This window comes from Eurytemora carolleeae, unplaced genomic scaffold (assembly GCF_000591075.1).
Source record: "Eurytemora carolleeae unplaced genomic scaffold, Eaff_2.0 scaffold841, whole genome shotgun sequence".
In the NCBI taxonomy this organism is placed as follows: Eukaryota; Metazoa; Arthropoda; class Copepoda; order Calanoida; family Temoridae; genus Eurytemora; species Eurytemora carolleeae.
Genome location: NW_019396734.1, coordinates 78151 through 98883, shown reverse-complemented (window position 1 = coordinate 98883; position 20733 = coordinate 78151). Strand labels below are relative to the sequence as shown.

At 31.9% G+C, this 20733-nt stretch overlaps 2 protein-coding genes across 2 annotated transcripts; one reads left to right on the top strand and one right to left on the bottom strand.

The window, feature by feature from the left end:
* The first annotated feature begins 2617 nt into the window (after window positions 1–2617).
* LOC111707933 (dual specificity protein phosphatase 3) lies at window positions 2618–13565 on the top strand. Its single transcript, XM_023481121.1, has 10 exons — window positions 2618–2689; window positions 3221–3291; window positions 3684–3717; window positions 4968–5090; window positions 7537–7606; window positions 9394–9454; window positions 10114–10243; window positions 11433–11519; window positions 12005–12062; window positions 12294–13565. The coding sequence occupies exons 1-10, from the start codon at window positions 2679–2681 to the stop codon at window positions 12399–12401; spliced, it is 753 nt and encodes a 250-aa protein (XP_023336889.1). The 5' UTR covers window positions 2618–2678; the 3' UTR covers window positions 12402–13565.
* A 103-nt stretch (window positions 13566–13668) lies between these two features.
* Window positions 13669–15710, bottom strand: LOC111707932 (uncharacterized). The gene is made up of 2 exons (XM_023481120.1): window positions 15611–15710; window positions 13669–15174 (listed from the first exon to the last, which is right to left on the bottom strand). Exons 1-2 carry the CDS (start codon window positions 15626–15628, stop codon window positions 14140–14142), a joined length of 1053 nt encoding a protein of 350 aa, XP_023336888.1. The 5' UTR covers window positions 15629–15710; the 3' UTR covers window positions 13669–14139.
* Between the last annotated feature and the right edge of the window lie 5023 nt (window positions 15711–20733).

The following is a 20733-nucleotide window of genomic DNA, read 5'->3' as shown; positions in this document are numbered from 1 at the left end:
GTTACGTGCGCATATTGCGTTGAATTACAAGACAGAGAGAGAGAGCCTGTTCTAACTCCGNTTGAGGTTCAATACGCAGCGCTCAGCCAAGAAAGTGTCTTTAACTGGTTTCTATCTTTTTGTAATTCAACGGGGCAGGTAACTTCCTTGGGCAACTTTCAACGCTTGATCTCTAAATGCCGTGTGGGTGCTTTTTTAATTCGATGAAAAATGCTTCATCACTTCCTTTTAGTTTTCCCTACTTGGTAAAAGACTCAAATAAACCTGCATCAGATGGAGATGTCCAACATCTCAAGCAAAAAATATAACAGTGTTTTGTCCACAACTAATTTAGACCTCAAACTAGAAACAAGTGTCTTGCATTTTTGACATGTCTATATTCATAACGGTCTAGGTAAAACAATGCAAGTCTTGAATTAGTTTGGGTTCTAGAAGGTGGTATGAGTCGTTTTTAACCCCTTTCTCCTCAGATTAGAAGTAAAATTAGTAGGAATCGATATCAAATTCAATCCATCATCAACCTATACCCACTTTTAGTTATCGTAAACACTCCCTTGATGTGTTACAAAACTAGTATTCCCAGTTAGATAATTGATTAAGGTGAACAATAAAATCCAAAATTTTTTTAATTTAATTCTTTTAATAATTTAATTTCGTACAATCGTTTTTTAAATATGAAGTCGCATCCTTTGTGGGTAACCCTTTGCATATACAATGATGCATTCAAACATTGCTCTTATTATCAAATCTTTTCGAGAACAAAATCACAAATTTTAAGTTTTAAAATGATTTTCTTGTAATGACATTTTCAAATGACATTTTTAGTTACTTCTTTCGTCGACGGTTTTCCAAGTTGAGAATGTTGATTAGTGAAAACGCCCAGTTCAATCCTATATTTGCAGTTGAGTAAAAAAGTATAAAACGTCCTTGACCTGCCGATTGACCGGCCCATGCTAGCCTACACACGGTCACAGGGTGTCCTTAGCAAATCTTTAACACATGCATTACTTTAAAGTCACCTTAGCTGCATCAATGTGTAGAATGTTAATAAAAGTTTAAAAATCTAATTCTTTGTGAAGATTTTTTTAAATTTGAATTTTCTTTAACTAAGTATATTTTTGGGAAAGTCACTTCAAATTTAATTTTTCTTATTTAAAAGAAGTTAATAGTAATATTTTAACAGAGTTAGAAACAAATAGATTATCAAGTACAATATGTGGCAACAGAGAAATGGATCAATTATACAAGACGTCACAAGTGTCAAATTTAACAAGGAAAACGAAATTTTCTCACATTAGTTGACATGTTTTCTAAGATTGAATAAAAAAGTGTAAAACCAGAAAATAAATAACACAAAAAAAAGTAGTTCTTTTTCACTGAAAGATAAGCTCTTTATTCTAAAATTATCACTATTATTAATAATTTTGTCAGACACATAAAACTGATTTGACACTTGTGATGTAAGAATACAGCTGTACTGAGAGTGTACAAATACTACGCTGCCATCTATTGTATACTTAATAATCTTTTTGGTTAGAAACACCTTACTCTTAAACTGATGTTGTCAGCTGATTAAAGGGACCGTGGCCATGTTTATAATTTTAAGAAAAATTATTAATTTTAATTTGGTTTCTGTACAAAAGTAACTTTTGTATTTAAATTGCAAGAAAACAATGACGGAATTATTAGAATTGAACATTATCAAGCTAGAAAACTCACGCTGTTTTCCAGCTTTGTTGATCAGAAAAAGGTTTCAAGCTGGTACCGCAGTCCTCTATATTGATGCACATTTTTCCCTTTAATAGTTTAAAGCTGTATTGTATAGAATACTTTGGAAAAGAAAGATGACTTTTGATTCAAGTTTTGACTTAAAATAGTCACACACAGTAATTGTGCACAGTAACACAGTACAGTCACACTACACAGTACAGTACAGTAATTGTGCACAGTAACACAGTACAGTCACACTACACAGTACAGTACAGTAATTGTGCAGACTCAGTACTGATTTAATAAGTCTCTTGTAAACAAATCAAATACGCTCAAGTCTCCGCCAGTTTAAAATGTCGTCTTTATTTCAGGATTAAAATGTTCTCTTCCCCTTATGGAGGGTATAGCGACGGATATTCCTCTCGTCCTAGGTAACCCCCAATTTCAATCTTATGTACAATTTTTTTTCATCTAACAGAATTCATAGTTTGAAATCTCAACAAATCTACAACACTGGGGTACACAGATATAAGAGATTAGAAAATCTGAGTTTGTGGCAAATATCCATTTTCTTCAAGGCCTTAAAAATTTAATATAGAAATTGTAATAAAGAAGTTTTGTTGTGTCTTCACATCAAAGTAAAAAATCTCAAAAATTCTTTTAAACTTAAAAGCTTTCTGAGCTGAATACCGCTAAACAGTCTGTAATCCTTCCTTGCCTTAAACATGTTTAAAATTACCACTTAACATAAATTCTCTTGCGGATTTCGACTTTTTTCTTCATGTATTTATCGCATTGGCAATTTTTTACCAACCTGGATATCGTATTGTATTATCATTACTATTATTATTATTATTATTATTATTATTATTATTATTATTATTATTATTATCATCATTATTATCTATATATTCAGATATAAGGATTACTCAAGCAGATATGCAAATGTTAGTGCATATCCTACTCCTATGAACTATAGGTAAAACATTTAATAAATAAAGAAAAATTTCTAACAAGTAAAAAGTAAAATGCAAGTCGTCTTCGTTCCGTTTTTTAACTGTTACGACTGCATACATTTCTATATACAAAACATATATCACGGGCAGCCGTAGTACATTTGAATTTCCGAGCCGGGTCAACCTTTTCGGTCCAAGTTTGTACTGTCTGTACCTAGCTCTATGGACAGGACTAGCCGGTGCAACAAGGTTGACGCGGTCAGACTTCATGCTGCATATTGGTTATTTACTTTAACTAAAGAGGCAGAGGTGCGTGATATCTATAGTTAAAAAAAATATATTTTCGGTAATCTTTATAGAGTTATAGAAGTTACAAGTTTAAACCTTTAATGAATTAAATGTTTCTAATTTTATGAAAAGAAAGATTTGACTTAAAGTGTCTTTAAATGGCTGCAAATACAAAAATTGTAATTACAAATTTCATCATTGAAAAGAAATTGATCCGTAGAATCAAATCTGAAATTCACCTTTTGCATATATTTAAAATGTTTCAGAAATTTGTCGAGCACCCCTACTAGGGGGACTACAGTGTCTAGAGGAAACTCTCTACCCCCCTCAGGATTAGGAAGGAATACATGAACTAAAATTAATAATTATTTTACGAAAAATTTTGTAAAATTTGCGTAAAACTTTAATTGTCTAATCCTATATCTTTGCAACCTAACTATTTAAACCTTTGGAATTATAAACTGGCTAAGATTATTATATCAAACAGAATTTATAGTTTGAAATATCAAGGGTCTACGACATTGGGTTGCAAAAATATAGGGATTTAAAAACCAGAGTTTGTGTCAGAACTCAATTCCTCTATAAATATCCAGCAAATTTTTCATGAAATTACTAAAAATATTTTGGATTGTAAAGTTTGGTTATTTGAGTTTGAATAATACAACCATTAACAATTAAACTAAAATTTCAAAATTTTTTCTTATTTTTTGTTTATTTTCTGCCACCAAGATGGTCGGGATAGCAGGCAGAGAACATCCTACAGGCAAACTTTTCTTTACTTGTTGGTATTTGTTTGTATCCAATAAACGTCCAAACGACGAAACTAATGGCACATTGATCCAGACTGAAAAAGTGTCACAACACATTGACCTCTGATTTGACCACATTGACCAATTATAATCTGTTTTAATCCTAGACATGTACATTGAATAATCTTAAAGCATTTGGTTGGTTTAACGTAGGACTAATTGGCAAAATGCTGATAGAGTTTTGAGCTTGCAATCTTTGGATCACTGTGATCTGGCCCAGGTTTTTTGTAGCAACTTACATGACCCCGGGGAAGGTTTATAGAAGATTAAAAATGACAAATATTGCCAGAAAAAAAATATCGACATTTATTATTTTTGAAATTGCGCAAAGAAACTGAGTTTTTGCCAAAAATCGCTGCAACCCAATGATGTAGACCTTAGATATTTCAAACAATGAAATATGTTGGACCGAATAATCTAAATTTGAAATATCACAGGTTTACACCGTCAGGTTGCAAAGATGTATGGATTGGAAAAAACTAGATTGTGGCAAAAACTCAGTTCCTTTAAACGGAAAATCCGAGAAATGTGATTTACAAAAAAATATAGCTTCTTAAACAGCAACGATCATTGTCTCTTTGAATGTTTCAAGATTATAATTATATAAAGATCATTGGAATAAAACAATGTAGCCTGTATTGTTTATCAATTTGTCAGTTTAGATATCGAAATTTTTTTCAAACATCGAAATGTTTCCCCAAAGTCAATTTCTTTTAAATCTAATATTTCTTCAAACTTTGTGGAGTTAAACAGTTATCTTTTTACTGTAGGTTTTTGTAATCTTGAGCACTTTGAAGTAACTGATAAGCTCAACATAGCAGGGAACTTTTCAACACTGCAATACATACACTCCATTTTAAACTATTTTTTTCAGAAATATTTTACATTTATACTAAATCCAAATTATTATTTTTTAAACTTTCTCTTCGAATGTCTTGGAGATGCACTGAAGATGTTTTAAATGAAAATCAATGTGTTTTACAAAAGAATCAATGAGAAAATAAAAAAGTAATTATAATATGGCAAAAATATGATTAAATTGTAAAAAATTATTTTCTCTCCAAATATTTTTTTCAAGTAAAATAAAAAATAAAAATGAAAATAGTAAAAAGAAACCATAAAAGAAGTGCCCTCACACACCCTTCAATAAAATTGGTGGATGCCCCCTTTCCTAAAGATTTAGGATAGTTGATTTTCTATTTAGATCTGAAAGGCCGAGTACGCCCCCCAACCGAAACCTACGACTTAAATCTCCGAGTATACCAAAAGAACGAACAAGAGATGAATTGATTGATTCTATTGTACACACCCGGACACGTGAACACAGGTATTACTGGTCCAACTTTGTTGCCTCGTAGCTCACTACAGTTTCAGTAGAAGTAAATATTTCCATTTACTGATAGCGCCGATTGAATGATTCATATCTCTAATTGGATAATGAGATGGATAGAAAGATAGATGTTACCGCCATACTATTTCTATTGTTTCAGAATAAAAGAGAATAGAATATATATTAGAGCGGAATTTGGTTCTCTGTATGAATTTTTTCAGTCCCTTTCAGCCTGAAAGGGAGTTCAAAGTGTACAAATCATGGAAATGTTCACAAATTATATGCAGTAGAGTACATTAATACAGTATGTTCCCTAAACATCATTTGATTTATAGTTTTAACGGAAAATCATCGTTTGTAAAGTGAAAGACATAGAGTCTATGTGAAATGATCATTGGTCAATTATGAAACCAGCCTTTTTCATATTTTGGTTCATATTAATTTGAGATTTTCTATAAATGATATTCCAGGGCCCAAAAGGTTATATAGCATAAATATGTTAAGTACACCTGCTGTATGGAAACAGTACAACAAATTGGCCGTTTTACACTTTTTCTGGTAAATTCCCCTCTAATATATATCTATTCTCTTTGTTCAGAATAGACAACAAACACATGGCTGAACCCTGATTGGATCAGGCGCTAATGGACTTGGCATCATTATGAAAGAGGAAATTTATGCTTTTACATACAGGGTGTCCCACGAAACATGACAGCTAGTAAATAGTATTGAATGTCTTCTTCCATATATTATATAAGATATTGAAGACATTTTGCAGTTCATCTAGATAAAAAAATCTTTCCCTCAAATATATTTTACTTTTAAATCAATTTTACTATAATATGAGAACCATGTGATGTTTTTTATCATTCTGTTTGGCATCAAAGAACTATATGAAGGAATCGAGTTTTTGCCACAAACTCGCATTTTCTAACCCCTATATTTTTGCAACCTTATGGTGTAAGCCTTTGATATTTCAAACTATTTGATCTAACAGAATTATTAGTTTGAAATATCAAAGGTCTTGGAAAACGGGTTTCAAAGTTATAGGAATTGGAAGATCAGAGTTTGTGGCAAAAACTCAAATCCTTTTGGAAAAAGATGTTTACTATTCAACCACTGTCATGTTTTGTGGGACACCCTGTATTAGAAATCCAAAACGTTGTTGATATTCTCAATAGCTTCTCAAGAAGAGGAGTTTGGATTGGAAACATTCAACGATTCCATCTTTTTTGTTTTTTTCATAACATTGACACAGTTTTCTTTTTATCCTTTTCTCGAGACAGGGACATCAGATTGAAATAATATTGGTCTCGATCAACTCCTAAAATATTTTCGCCAATTTTACCTTAACTGCAGTCCCTTCAAGCTCTACTATTTTATGTGTCATTGCTAAAGGAACTGAGTTTTAACCACAAATTCTGATTTTCAAATCGCTATATCTTTGCAACCTGATTGTTTTAACCTTTGATATTTCAAACTATCATTATTTGATCTAAAATAATTCATAGCTTGAAATATCTAAGGTCTCCGACATTGAAATGCAAATATCACCCCGAACTAACCAGAGAGAGAAGCATTCGGTTTCTTTTATTTGAAATCAAACGTGTTTTCGTCTATAACTCAACAGTCTTTAGACTTACAGATTTGTTTATATAATACTTTTTAAATCAAAATCTATATGCCAACAAAAAACTAGATAAAAAGCTATAAAATTATGTTAAAGGGGTCAAATTGTGATCGAAAGTCACAGTTTTCTGAAATATTGACAGAACCGTTAAATCCACGTGAAAATCAGAAAATCAGAGTTTGTGACAAAAACTCAATTCCTTTAGGGGTTATAAAGGAAATCATTCGTATTAAGATATAAACCTTGTTTCTAATTTAATTGGTGAAAGTCAATCTTGCAGTTGAAAGCATGTCGATTGTAATTAGTCACCTGACTAAGTTCTGCCAAAATAAAAACAAATTTGAAGATAAAACACGATTAAAGATATTTGAAAATATTAGATGTATCAATTTCTCTGTCTACTCACGTGCTGAGCACAGCGGCAGGGTTACTCAAAAAATATGAGACTTGAACTCGTTTTTTATTTAAACAATCTGTGTCTCTGCAATGAATTGGCTTCTCTTTCTGCCAGATAATATAATAAATAGTTTACCATTTAATAGTTTACCATTTAATAGTTTACCATTTAATAGTTTACCATTAAATTGTTTACCATTTAATAGTTTACCATTTAATTGGTTACCATTTAATAGTTTACCATTTGAAGGTGATGTTCAAAATAGATAACTATGATTAATCTTCTGTATTATTATTATTATCATAATTCTCTGCAAGTTAAGATTTTCTTAGCAATGAAAAAGTCTTGATCGGAGGGGGGGGGGGAGAGTAAAAAAATTTGCCCCTTAGATTTAATTTAAATTTTTAAATATTTAGAGTTATGCCCGGATTTCGGTCCTCTACTGATTATGATGAACGAAAATCCATGAGAGTTGATTGTGACAAGGTAAATACAAAATTTAAAAAATCTATGAGAGTAGATTGTGACAAGGTAAATACAAAAACTAAAAAATCTATGAGAGTAGATTGTGACAAGGTAAATACAAAAACTAAAAAATCTATGAGAGTTGATTGTGACAAGGTAAATTCAAAAACTAAAAAATCTATGAGAGTAGATTGTGACAAGGTTTATGCAAAACTAAAAAATCTATGAGAGTAGATTGTGACAATGTTTGTACAAAACTAAACAATCCATGAGAGTAGATTGTGACAAGGTAAATACAAAACTAAACAATCCATGAGAGTAGATTGTGACAAGGTAAATACAAAACTAAACAATCCATGAGAGTAGATTGTGACAAGTTAAATGTAAAGACTAAAAAATCTATTTGAGCACATTGTGACAAGGTAAATACAAAAACTAAACAATCTATGAGAGTAGATTGTGACAAGGTAAATGCAAAACTAAACAATCCATGAGAGTAGATTGTGACAAGGTAAATACAAAACTAAACAATCCATGAGAGTAGATTGTGACAAGGTAAATACAAAACTAAACAATCCATGAGAGTAGATTGTGACAAGGTAAATGCAAAACTAAACAATCCATGAGAGTAGATTGTGACAAGGTAAATGCAAAACTAAACAATCCATGAGAGTAGATTATGACAAGGTACAAAACTAAACAATCCATGAGAGTAGATTGTGACAAGGTAAATACAAAACTAAACAATCCATGAGAGTAGATTGTGACAAGTTAAATGTAAAGACTAAAAAATCTATTTGAGCACATTGTGACAAGGTAAATACAAAAACTAAGAAATCTATGAGAGTGGATTGTGACAAGGTAAATACAAAAACTTAAAAATCTATGAGAGCAGATTGTGACAAGGTAAATGCAAAAACTAAAAAATCTCTCAATGCTACCTAAAACCAACTACAACTAACTACTAGCTAATCAAGCCTGTATGGAAATATTTTCAGTCATATATATTTTGAACTTTGAAAATTCGTAAATAAATTTAAGTAGCTCCTACTTCAGGTGCTATATTTAAAATATATACAGTGGTAAGCGATTATATCAATACAATGAAAACGACTTTGTTACTTTTTATTGTTGCAAGCTTTATTCAAATTGCAAGTTTACAAGTAATACAAGAGAAGCTTCTCTTGAATATTATGTTTATGTGTATCCAGGCTGTTTAACAGCTTGATATAAATCAAAATTAAAATCAAAAGTCGTCTTCATTGTATTGATATAATCGCCTACCACTGTAGTATAAAATAGCATGAACGAAAAATCTGCATTACATGGGTAAAAATGGATTCTAAAGTTCAGAGACCCACTGGACGTTTAATCAGGACCTCGATTGTTTAAAAAGATTTTTCATTTCTCCGTCTCAAAAATTTGCAACTCTGCAAACTGTACTGCGGAGGGTAAAGTGGTGGCTTTTATCTTTTTTAATCTTTTTTATGATAAAAGTTCTTTGTACCAGAATTATTCTACAGGGTTACCCACAAATGATGAGACTTCAGAGACGACTGGACAGAATTAATATTAACTTATATTTAGGATTCTCTGCAACTTTGAACTAATTTCTTTCGTTGTCATTACAGGACAATATTCAATGCAGAAGACTTAATTTAACCTTGTATTCGTCGTATTTTATGAGTTTTATGTCGTCTTTACAGTCTCATCCTTTGTGGGTAACCATGTATGTATTTTTTTTAATTTATAAACTTGATAAGTTACTTATTTTTTAAGATTTTAAAAAATGATCATATTTTCTTCAGGTTTTCAACGGGATCATCATTGGAAATGGAGAGACTATTCTTAATATTGATTATTTACTAGGTAATATCCATCAAATTAATATATTTCTTATCTTTTAGTAATTGGCAATTCGTTTTTCGATCAGAACAATTTGAGCTTGAATTAAAAATTTAAAATGTAATCATAATTCTTGAGCATTGAACTGTATGGCCTATGGTCTACAAGAGATGTTTTTTTATTAAAAATTAAAGCTTATTACTGTAGACTGTAATTAGTGGGTGACATGTTTTCATATGAAATGATTTTTCAATTTAATTAAAACCTATTTAAGCTGATTGTTCTTTCAAGAAAGGAACTGAGATTTTACCAAAAACTCAAATGTTCTATTCCTTTTATATCTCTGCAACCGGATGGTTTAAACCTTTGATATTTTAAATTTGGATTATTTGATCAAACATAATGCATAGTTTGAAATATCTAAAGTCTAAGACATTGGATTGAAAAGATAAAGGGATTAGAAAATCAGAGTTTGAGGCAAAGAATCAATTCCTTTTCCGAATTTTAAGTTATGTTGCAGCAGCTAAATATGTCAGATATCCTTTTCATTCTATTATCAAATTCGAACAAAAAATTTGTAGTTTCGAAATGATTTTAATTATTTGATATTGCTAACAACATTTTAGGTTTTATTCTTTTGACAGATTTGGTGTTTTCTATTAAAAAAATCAGCTGTTGTGTAGGTATAGGTGTAACCCACGTGCTGAATACCGCTGAACAGCACGTGGTTGTAAACCCCGGGAAATACAGCTGTCACGGAATCCAGTATTATGGCTTTCATGTTGACGATTTGCCACAATCTAATATTTCAAGGTAAAACTTTAAACTTCAGGATGATTTATAAACTCTCTCAAAAGGTTTAAGCAATAAACACGCCCAACAGTTTTGCAACAAAACTACTTTTTGTTTAACATTTACAATCAACTTTGAAGTTGCCTTTTTCACGATATTAAGTATATTCACTAATCGATAAGAAACTTTTTTATAAATTCTGATTTTTATTGGAAATATCTTTGTATTCTTTTTTCATAATAATATACAATAGTTTTATACAATACATGTTTGTTAAATAAAAGGGATGGGGAGAAAAATATGAAAAATGTCAACCCCTGGCTAACAAAACCTATTAAGGTACTCAGTTCTGAACCACTCCCTTGGTAATATTTTGCAGGAATTGCAAAGTCAATGATTCATTGATTTAAAATCAAATGAAAAAAATGTTAGGACTTCAAAACAGTTAAAAATAAAATCTTTAATTACAATGAAAATGAGTTAAACAGACTGTTAATAATTATGTTTAGTCATGCAGAACTTTAATGTAGATTGAGACTTAAATGCACATAATACATAATACTTAATCATCCAGAACTTTAATGTAGATTGAGACTTAAATGTACATAATACATAATACTTAATCATGCAGAACTTTAATGTAGACTAAGAATTAAATGTACATAATACATAATACTTAATCATGTAGAATTTTAATGTAGATTGAGAATTAAATGTACATAAAACATACTACTTAATCATGTAGAACTTTAATGTAGATTGAGACTTAAATGTACATAATTCGTAGTACTTAATCATAAAGAACTTTAATGTAGATTGAGACTTAAATGTACATAATACATAATACTTAATCATGTAGAACTTTAATGTAGATTGAGAATTAAATGTACATAAAACATACTTCTTAATCATGCAGAACTTTAATGTAGATTAAGAATTAAATGTACATAATACATAATACTTAATCATGTAGAACTTTAATGTAGATTGAGAATTAAATGTACATAAAACATACTACTTAATCATGTAGAACTATAATGTAGATTGAGACTTAAATGTACATAATTCGTAGTACTTAATCATGCAAAATTTTAATTTAAGCAAAATATAAAATATACTTAACCTGATTTTTTTTCAAGTTTCTTTTTTTGACAATGTTTTTAAAGATTTTCTTTTGGATATGCACTAGCTCTGTATCACTTTTGTTTAGATATTTTCATAGAACAACAGATTTCATTCACAAAGCTGTAAGTGGAGGAGGAGTGATAGTTGTTAACTGCTTCATGGGCTGGTCCAGGTAATAGAATTCTTGGTGAAGTATAATCAGTGTAGCTTGGTAGCCCAGCTGGTCAAAGTAGGATTCACAAAGCTTTGAGTAAAATGGAAAGAACCAGCTTGTCCAGCTAAACATGATATTCACTACATTGCTATCATGGGAAGTGTGAATATTGCATTGCTACATGATGTTATTCAGGTAAAAATGTTATTCACAACATTGTGCCATATAGGAATGATTGTTGTTTGATGCTTCATATACCCATATTCAGGAAGATGATATTCACAAGATTGTGTCTCTGGGAAGTATGATTATTGTTTGATACTTCATGTGCCTATCCCTAAACATGATATATTTACAAATCTGTGATCATAAGAATTGTGATTATTGTTGGATGTGTTTGATATGAACTGACTGACAGTAATATAGTTTCTGTTTGTTAACGATCTTCATTTTTAATGTTTAATGGTAGATAAAAACTACTTTTTTACCATAGATAATCTTAGATCAGCAACATGTGTAGCTGCCTATCTTATGATGAAGCACAACATGACTTCAACAAGGGTAGGTTTTTAAGAATTTAAAATGTATCTTAACGGTCGAAATGTTAAAAAATCCCTTTCCCCTTCCCCCCATTTCCTTTTTTAAATCTTGTTATTTACAATAAAAGTGTTTTAAAACAAGAGGGGGAAAGGTAAATCACATTTTATATCTCCATTATGTATTATGTACATAAAATTTGTCCACACCTAAATTTTCAAAATATATCGTTCATCTTCCTGCATTTTTGTTCAGGCATTGGAGACAATCCGGCAGTCCCGCCCCATCCGCCCTAATGCTGGCTTTCTTCAACAACTTGCTGATCTTGAAAATACACTGGCAAAGCGTATCTCATGGTACTAAATACCATCTTGGACACCTGTTTTTTTGACTTATTCTTTATTATAGAAAACTTCATGGCCATTGGCAACCAATATTGCATTACTTATGGTCTTCATCAGCTTGCAAACATAAAGAATATATTGGCCATACATATCTCATATCTCTTGTGGACTTAGGCCTTACATTTTCATCAAAACCTTCAATGATCCAGACAATTAACTCGCCATACCTTTCTTGTGGTACATATTCAGCAGGCAAATACTGGCAAAGCGTATCATATGCTATTAATCTCATAATAGTGTGCCTTAAAGTTTCTTCAGCAGCTTTCTGACCAAAAGAATACAATGGAAAAGATGATTGCATAGCACTAACTTCCATAACAGGCCACTCAGCCTTATAATTTCTTTACCTAGCTTGGTGGTGATCTGAAGAATACATAGATTAAACATAGCTAATATTAAAATATTTCAACTCATTGTATTTTGCCATTACAAGACCTCTTGCCTAAACTGGGTTTAGACTTTTATCAATTTATGTTTTAATGTGCCAAATGCTTCAGTTATATTTTCTGCCTTCTATGTAGAAAGAGTTTGAAATGATTTTAAAAAGAGGAATTTCAGAAACTTTTGAAACAACAAGAGTTTTTTCCATTTGTTTAAATATTAACCAGTGCCTGTGAGTTTATCAATTTTAAGTTCAATTATATGGTTTAAAAATTGCATTGCGTTGTTTTCTTTATCTTTGACTATTTGAATTCAGTGATAATTTTGGAAACAACCATCTAGTCTTTAAAATCGCTGCAAGATTTGAATGATTTTTGTATAAAATGATACTAATTCCTTGTATATTTTTGTATTAAACGAATTTGTAAATTAACAGTAATTGTAAGTCCCTGCTATGATCAATAATACTTCTGATAAATAATTTTTTTATGAATGAATGAGTTTTTGTGTTAGAGAAAGTAATTTAATATTTAAAGTGTGTGTTTTAATGGTTTTATAAAGTTTACCTTACAGCTACACTTTGAAAACTATTATTATAAAGGATAAACTTTCTGAATTTTTAGAGATATTTTATAATTGTGTCCTAGTTTTTTTGCCATGTAACGGTTTACACCTTTTTTCTCTCTTGTTGACAATAAAAACAAGAATATTTCCCCAATTCTAAACCAAAATATTGAAAATATCTTGTTGATAATCTTGTAATTCTTTAACAAAGATTAAACCTTTATCATGGATACCGGTGAGTTTTAAAAATCAAAATACTTACATTGGTAAATAAATGATAATACAATTGATATCTTTTATTCAGATTAATATAAGCATGTATATGAGTGAAACGGCAGTTTGAAAATATAGATGGGAATTTACAATGGGAATGACTAGGCAAGAAAGTGAGTTGGCAGTTTTTGGCAACAAAGTCAGCCAGTTGCTTCTGGCAATTAAGTCTGCTAAGGCTGGCAATAATTCTGCTGTCTTGGAAGTCTCATGATGTATATTGTACAGGATGTCACTTTTTTAGAACATTTGTCTTGTGTCTGTTTAAAATTGCAAATTAATTTTGATAAAGGCAGTTGTAATCTTGTTTAAGTTAAGTGCACCAATGAATGCACTTCCTTTAACCATTGTTTCCATAGATGTTGACTAAGAAGAAATAAAACAATTTTAATTAGTCTTAATTGTCAATTACTGACTTCACTTTCGCGCATTCATATTTTCGTCATTTTGTTTTAGGATTTTGAAATAAAGAACTGTCAAATTTAAGCAAGACCAGATTCTGCGGAAGGAGTGTAACACCACTTCTTAACAACGGGCTTCTTCACCTTCCTGGGGTTGGTTCTGGCTCTTGTGCACACCTCCTTAGGAACATCAACACACTCCTCAGTGGGTTCTAACTTGGGAACCAGCTTTGTGACATGAGCACAGGTTCTCTGGGGTTCTAGGGAGCATTCTTCCTTGGGAGCATCCTGGACAACAGTCTGTGTTTTGTCAAAGCATTCCTCAGCTCCCTCCTTGAACCCACATCCTGCAGGGGCACATAGCTCCCTGGGCTCCTTGGTACATCCAGTGATAGGGGTATACTTCTGCACTTTCTTCTTGGTAACCTTGCATTCTTCTCTAGGCCACTTGGAGCACTTGGTTAGAGTGGTGTATCCAGAGGTTTCATCAGCACATTTCTCATCCTGGATGGTTTCACACTCAACAACATCATCTTCAACATCGTGAACTTCCTGCTTGGTCCAGCACTCTGATTCATACTCAGTTCTGCAGATTTCAGGTCCTTGGACATCACAGTCCTTCACAAGAGGTGTTCTGCATACTTGGACTGTCTCATTGAAGGCAATCTTCTCGTAGTTGATGAAACAGTTCTTTCTGAAGTTTTCCTCGCACTCCTCCTCCTGCTGGGACTCGTAGTTGGTGACATAGGTGGTGTGACACCTTCTGTCGTAGGAATGGTCACACTGGACAACTTCATCATATTCAGTCTCCTCAACCATCTCAACCTTGTCAATACATCTTTTGCCATCAGCTCCAGGACTTGAAGCAGCAACAGCAGGGAAGCTAACATCAGTATCAGCAGCTCCTTGACGATCACCACGAGGAGCAATACTCTGAGATGGGATAAGACGGGCAGGTGTCTCTACATGTGCATGATGATCATGTGCGTGTGCATCAGCTCCTTGAGCATTGAAAGGGAATGTGTTAAGGAGGGACCGTTGACCACGAATATCCTGGGAATTGCCACGAAGGGTTCGAGCACTGTATGCTCCTCCAACCAGAAGTAGGGACAAGATCTAAGGAAATATTGATAATATTAGATTTAAAATGTAAAAACCTAAAGATAAAACCACAAAAACTTTTGTGATCCAGCAATTTAAATGATGAATTTTGGCAAAATATCAGCATGTCGGTGAAGACCTTTCTTTACTGTGTAAAGGTGTGGCTCACAAAGGATTTAAATTCAACAAAAAATAGGGTTTTCTTTCTGCTGTCCACAGATTGAAGGAGTGTCTCAAGGTTTAATGAAAGACCATTACCATTTTGCATTGCTATTCCAAGAGCAGGACCTTTAGGTGAACAAGGTACAATTTAATTGTTTTAATGTTGCCCGTTTTTGAAGATTTGTTTTACCATCCAGAAATCTAGGATTTTATCACATCTTATCAAAAAATATGAAAATTACCAAGCTTTTGAAAATTTAAAGAAATATATGTAATTTTTATGTTATACCATTTTAACAGGAGCCATTGTTGTAGCCTACAGGTGTTCCCACGAGTACTGCTTCCAGAAGACTGAAGATTCAAGGGTCACACCTTCTTTATATACTCGCAGGCGCATCCTCATTAACTCTCTTTCTATCTAATTCATATTTCTCGCGCATTTTACCCATCTCATCAACATTTTGCATAGAACTTTATCACAAGCCTATTTACTTCACAAATAGCAATGGGTTTGTAAATTGGGGGGGGGGGGGGGGGGGCGAGCACTGTCTTATCTTGAAAAATGTTCTTGAATTTTAAAAAATTTGGAAAAGTTTTACAGACAATTTTTTTCATTTTTCAGAAAATCAGCACGTGAACAATAATTGCATGCTTTTCTTAATGGATTTTCAAAAATGTAAATTTTAAATTCGTAAACACAACTCAATTTTTAAAAGTTGTAGTGAGTACTTGAGATTTTAAAATTACCAAATGGGATTCCAACAGTCCTGTAACACAAACCCTACTGTCCTTAAAGGGACTGTAAACGTAAACTCAAAGGACCCTGATACAATGATGGCAATGCCCGTTTCACAACGGTACCCTAATCAATAACGTGGAAGGGATGGTCGTGTTTACAGGTTTTAAAATGTTTATTTCTGATAATTCCTATATAATTCCTGCTTCTTTTTTTGCATTTATTGAACTTGTTCATACAGTTTCTGCTGTTGAAATGCACCAGATACTTTTGTAGAGAAACCACAATTAAAAATTAGTTTTCAAAATTATAAACGTAGATTTCTAATTCTTACTTGATCAGACAAAGTTTTATAGGGTACCTTTGTAAATTGGGCACAGCCATCATTGTATGAAGGTTCACTTGAAATTACGCTTACAGTCCCTTTGAGCAAAACTATTTTACAAAACCCCCTTAAAATTTAAATTTTTTTCATTGGCAAGAAGTTTCAAATATGATCCCTGCTTTTTTTAGCAAAAAAAGGATATTTTTGTGTCAAATGTGCACTTGATAAATTGCGTGGCTTGGAGCAAGATGATCAAATTATTTTCATGTTCTAAACTTTTTCTTAGAAATGCAAATAAATGCATATTGCAAGTTGTAACCGCATGATTCAGAACCCCATCCCCCTGCCCCTGCCATCTTGAATATACACCATTACCTTTACCCATGAATCTCTCAAATTACACAAATAAAAAGATGTTTATTGTTCTTCCTAATCATCTACAGGGTTACCTTTAGAGACGACTATATTGAATTTTAATTAGTCTTTTCTTAGATTTCCTTCAGCTGTAAACTGTTTCTTTTTTACCAAATCATTTTACATATTTCTAGGAAACTTTATACACATGTCAGTAAAGAATATTCAATCTCCAGGGCGCTATATTTTAAGATTGTCAGGTCGAATTATTGATGTATCATTTCTGGGTAACCAACTCTGTATTATTCGAACGAAAAAAAAATTGCAACCTTGTATATTTTGCTTTAAAAGAGTACCGTTGTAAATCGGGCATTGGCATCTTTGCATACAGGGTCACTTGAAATTACGCTTACAGTCCCTTTAAAGCGGGAAGGGGTGGTCAAAACAAAAAAATTGGTCGGGGGGGGGTCTTATATGAAGCTAGGAGGGGAGTGTCCAGTGGTTCAATTAAAAGAGTTGAGGGGATGGTTCAACTAAAAAGTGAGGATTGGATAACTGAATTAAAAAATGAGAAATGTGATTTTAATTAAAAAAGAGGATACCGGTCTAATAAAAGGGAGGGAAAAGGGGGGCGTTTCGTAATTAGATTTTTAAAAGTGTTCATGTTTCGATTACTGATTGACTTAATTTTTGATAAATGCAAATGCAAGTTGTAATGCATTGAATTCGTCCTTGTAAATATTGATTTTTCAAATATTCGTGCATTTTTGGATAAAATGAATTCAGGATTTGGCTCTGAAAAATCCATTAATTCGATTCGATTTATTTTTTCAACATAAAAAATTGTTCAGAGTTTCTTCATTTTTTACACTCTTAAAACGCAATTCTTAGGTTGGTCTACGGTTTACGTCATTTGATATGTTTTTTAACGTTTTTTCTTTAGAACTTTTTTTCTTTGTACAACCTGAAATTTAAAATAGTGCAATTTTAACATCCTAAACGTTTTATTTTTTGCAAGTTTTTAGTGAATTTTTTACTTTTCCTATTTTTCGAGCTTGGGAAGTTACAACTTAACCAAAGCCAGTTCAAATGTAATATTATACGAGTAAAATGGGACAAATCCTTACATTTTTTATTGTTAATCTAATATTTTCAAAGAACATTTTCAAGAAAGGAATTGAGTCTTTGCCACAAACTCAAATTTGCAAACCTCTATATCTTTTCAACCTACTAGTGTAATCTTTTGATATTTCAAACTTAGACTATTTGATCTAACAAAATTCATAGTTTGAAATATCTCAAGTCTATGACATTTGGTTAAGAAAATATAAAAATTAGAAAATAAGATATTGTTGCAAAGACTCATTTCCTTTGATTTTCTTTCAATTATTTTTTTCTTTCATAGCAACATTTGATTTTGTTCATTTTTATTTTTTTCATCGTGATACTTCCTTTCAAGGCTATGGATAAATAATTTCTGGGTTAAGTGAAATGTTGCAAAATGCAGAAATCTGCAACATGCAAATTAATTACACAGCGTATACACCGATTGTAATAAGAGGAAATGCATGACAAATAGCATTGAAGCACAAGTCGGGACGTTTAGTTTGAATAGTAAACCTGATATAATACAATAGTTTAGTTTGAATAGTAAACCTGATATAATACAATAGTTTATTTTGAATAGTAAACCTGATATAATACAATAGTTTAGTTTGAATAGTAAACCCGATATAATACAATAGTTTAGTTTAAATAGTAAACCTGATATAATACAATGACAATTTTTTAAGGCTAAATATTCCAAATCTGATGAGAAGGCCCGTGCTTTTTACTTCGTTATTGTGTCTTCATTCTTGGGGCCGAAATTTTTTTTGTAAGAACCGATTAGCGTCACAGACTTAACTCGATAAAACTGTCAAGTTAAAAATTCAATACTCAGTAAATTTTAGAGTTTTATAAGCAAAACCAATCTCAACAACAGCACTTTACTCTTTTCGGTTTAATGCCATTTTGACCAAAAGATGTTTTTATATTTTTGGTGTTAGTAAAAAAATAAGAATTAATTGCAAATGCCTCATCTTTGTAGATATTTTTATAAACAATAATTTTAGTTCAAAAGATAATAATATAGATGAAGAAGATGATTTTTGAATCTTTGTAAAATTTTAAATATATTTATCTGAATTTGCAACTGCAAAGAGTTTCAATAGTTAAATCATGGAGTTAAGTATTTTCATTTCAATATTTGCCCACGTTCAAATATTTTGCAAAGATTTCATTTTTAAATGTCGTCGATTGACCAAAAATCAAGGAGGGTTTAACATCTAAGTTAACTCAATTTTCTAATTTAAATGAACATTAGAAAAACGTAATTTAAACATTTTTTTTCAAAAGTTTTTTAAATAAAAAAATTACGGGCAACTTCGGTCACATCATCAGAAAGTATATATTGGCTGGTCAAACGGCTACTGAATAGGCTGACATTTTTTAGGAACCCCATGGGTAGCCTGGGGTAACATGAGCAAATTTTTTTTTTGAAAATTCGAAATTTTTTCTACGGGTAACGCCGAATACTTTAGCTAGTATGATATATATAATAATAAATGAGAAATATATACAACATATATAAAAATACATGAACCGGGAAAGTATACAACATATATAAAAATATATGAACCGGGAAAGTATACAATATAGTGGACGTGGGTCAGACTCAAATAAAAACGCATAAAGTACTTCCAGTACTATATTTCTTATAACTTATTACTAGAGGGTTCAGAACATGAGTCTATATCAATATCACACGTGTTAGACTGTCCGTCATTACTATGCCCCGTATCCGTTCTANGAGGTTTAGCTTATTAGCTCCAGGAGTAGCTGAGGTTTAGCTTATTAGCTCCAGGAGTAGCTGAGGTTAGCTTATTAGCTCCAGAAGTAGCTGAGGTTAGCTTATTAGCTCCAGGAGTAGCTGAGGTACAGCTTATTAGCTCCATTAGTAGCCAAGGTTAAGCTTATGTAGCAGTGTAGCTGATTAGCTCCGGGAGTAGCTGTATAGCTAATTAGCTTCTGGAGTAGCTGTGTAGCTGATAAGCTCCGGGAGTAGCTAGCTGTGTAGCTCATTAGCTCCGGGAGTATTTGTGTGATTTGGATGTTTCTGAAGGCAGCCTCTGCATGAAGGAACCACAAGTCTCAAGTCACAAGTCCTCTGTCCAAAAATCCGGGAGCTTGACGGAGACTTTGGCGATATACTCGGTTGGAGTTTCTTTCTTGTCCGTCATGATGCTCGAATGTATCACTTAATGTTCGAAGTTAAAGAAAATCACGAAACTGGATAGCGTTTAACTGTATGTTCAAAGTTGGGGGTCACCAATATAGAGGACGTGGGTCAGACTCTAATAAAAACACATAAAGTACTTCCAGTATCTATATTTCTTATAACTTATTACTAGAGGGTTCAGAACATGAGTCTATATCAATATCACATGTGTTAGACTGTCCGTCAGTACTATGCCCCGTATCCGTTCTATCTCATTCTGTTGAATCTTGTGGAACTTGTTTAATGCGGCCAGGCATCGTCTTCCACAACAACATAAATAAAAATATATGAACCGGGAAAGTATACAACATATATAAAAATATATGAACCGGGAAAGTATACAACATATATAAAAATATATGAACCGGGAAAGTATACAACATATATAAAAATATATGAACCGGGAAAGTATATAACATATATAAAAATATATGAACCTGGAAAGTATACAACATATATAAAAATATATGAACCGGGAAAGTATACAACATATATAAAAATATATGAACCGGGAAAGTATATAACATATATAAAAATATATGAACCGGGAAAGTATACAACATATATAAAGATATATGAACCGGGAAAGGCATTTAATAAAGATTAAAATAGAAAACAATGAAGACCTCAACAAAATGACAGAATTTATTACAAGTCTATTAAAAGTATGAAAGAAGG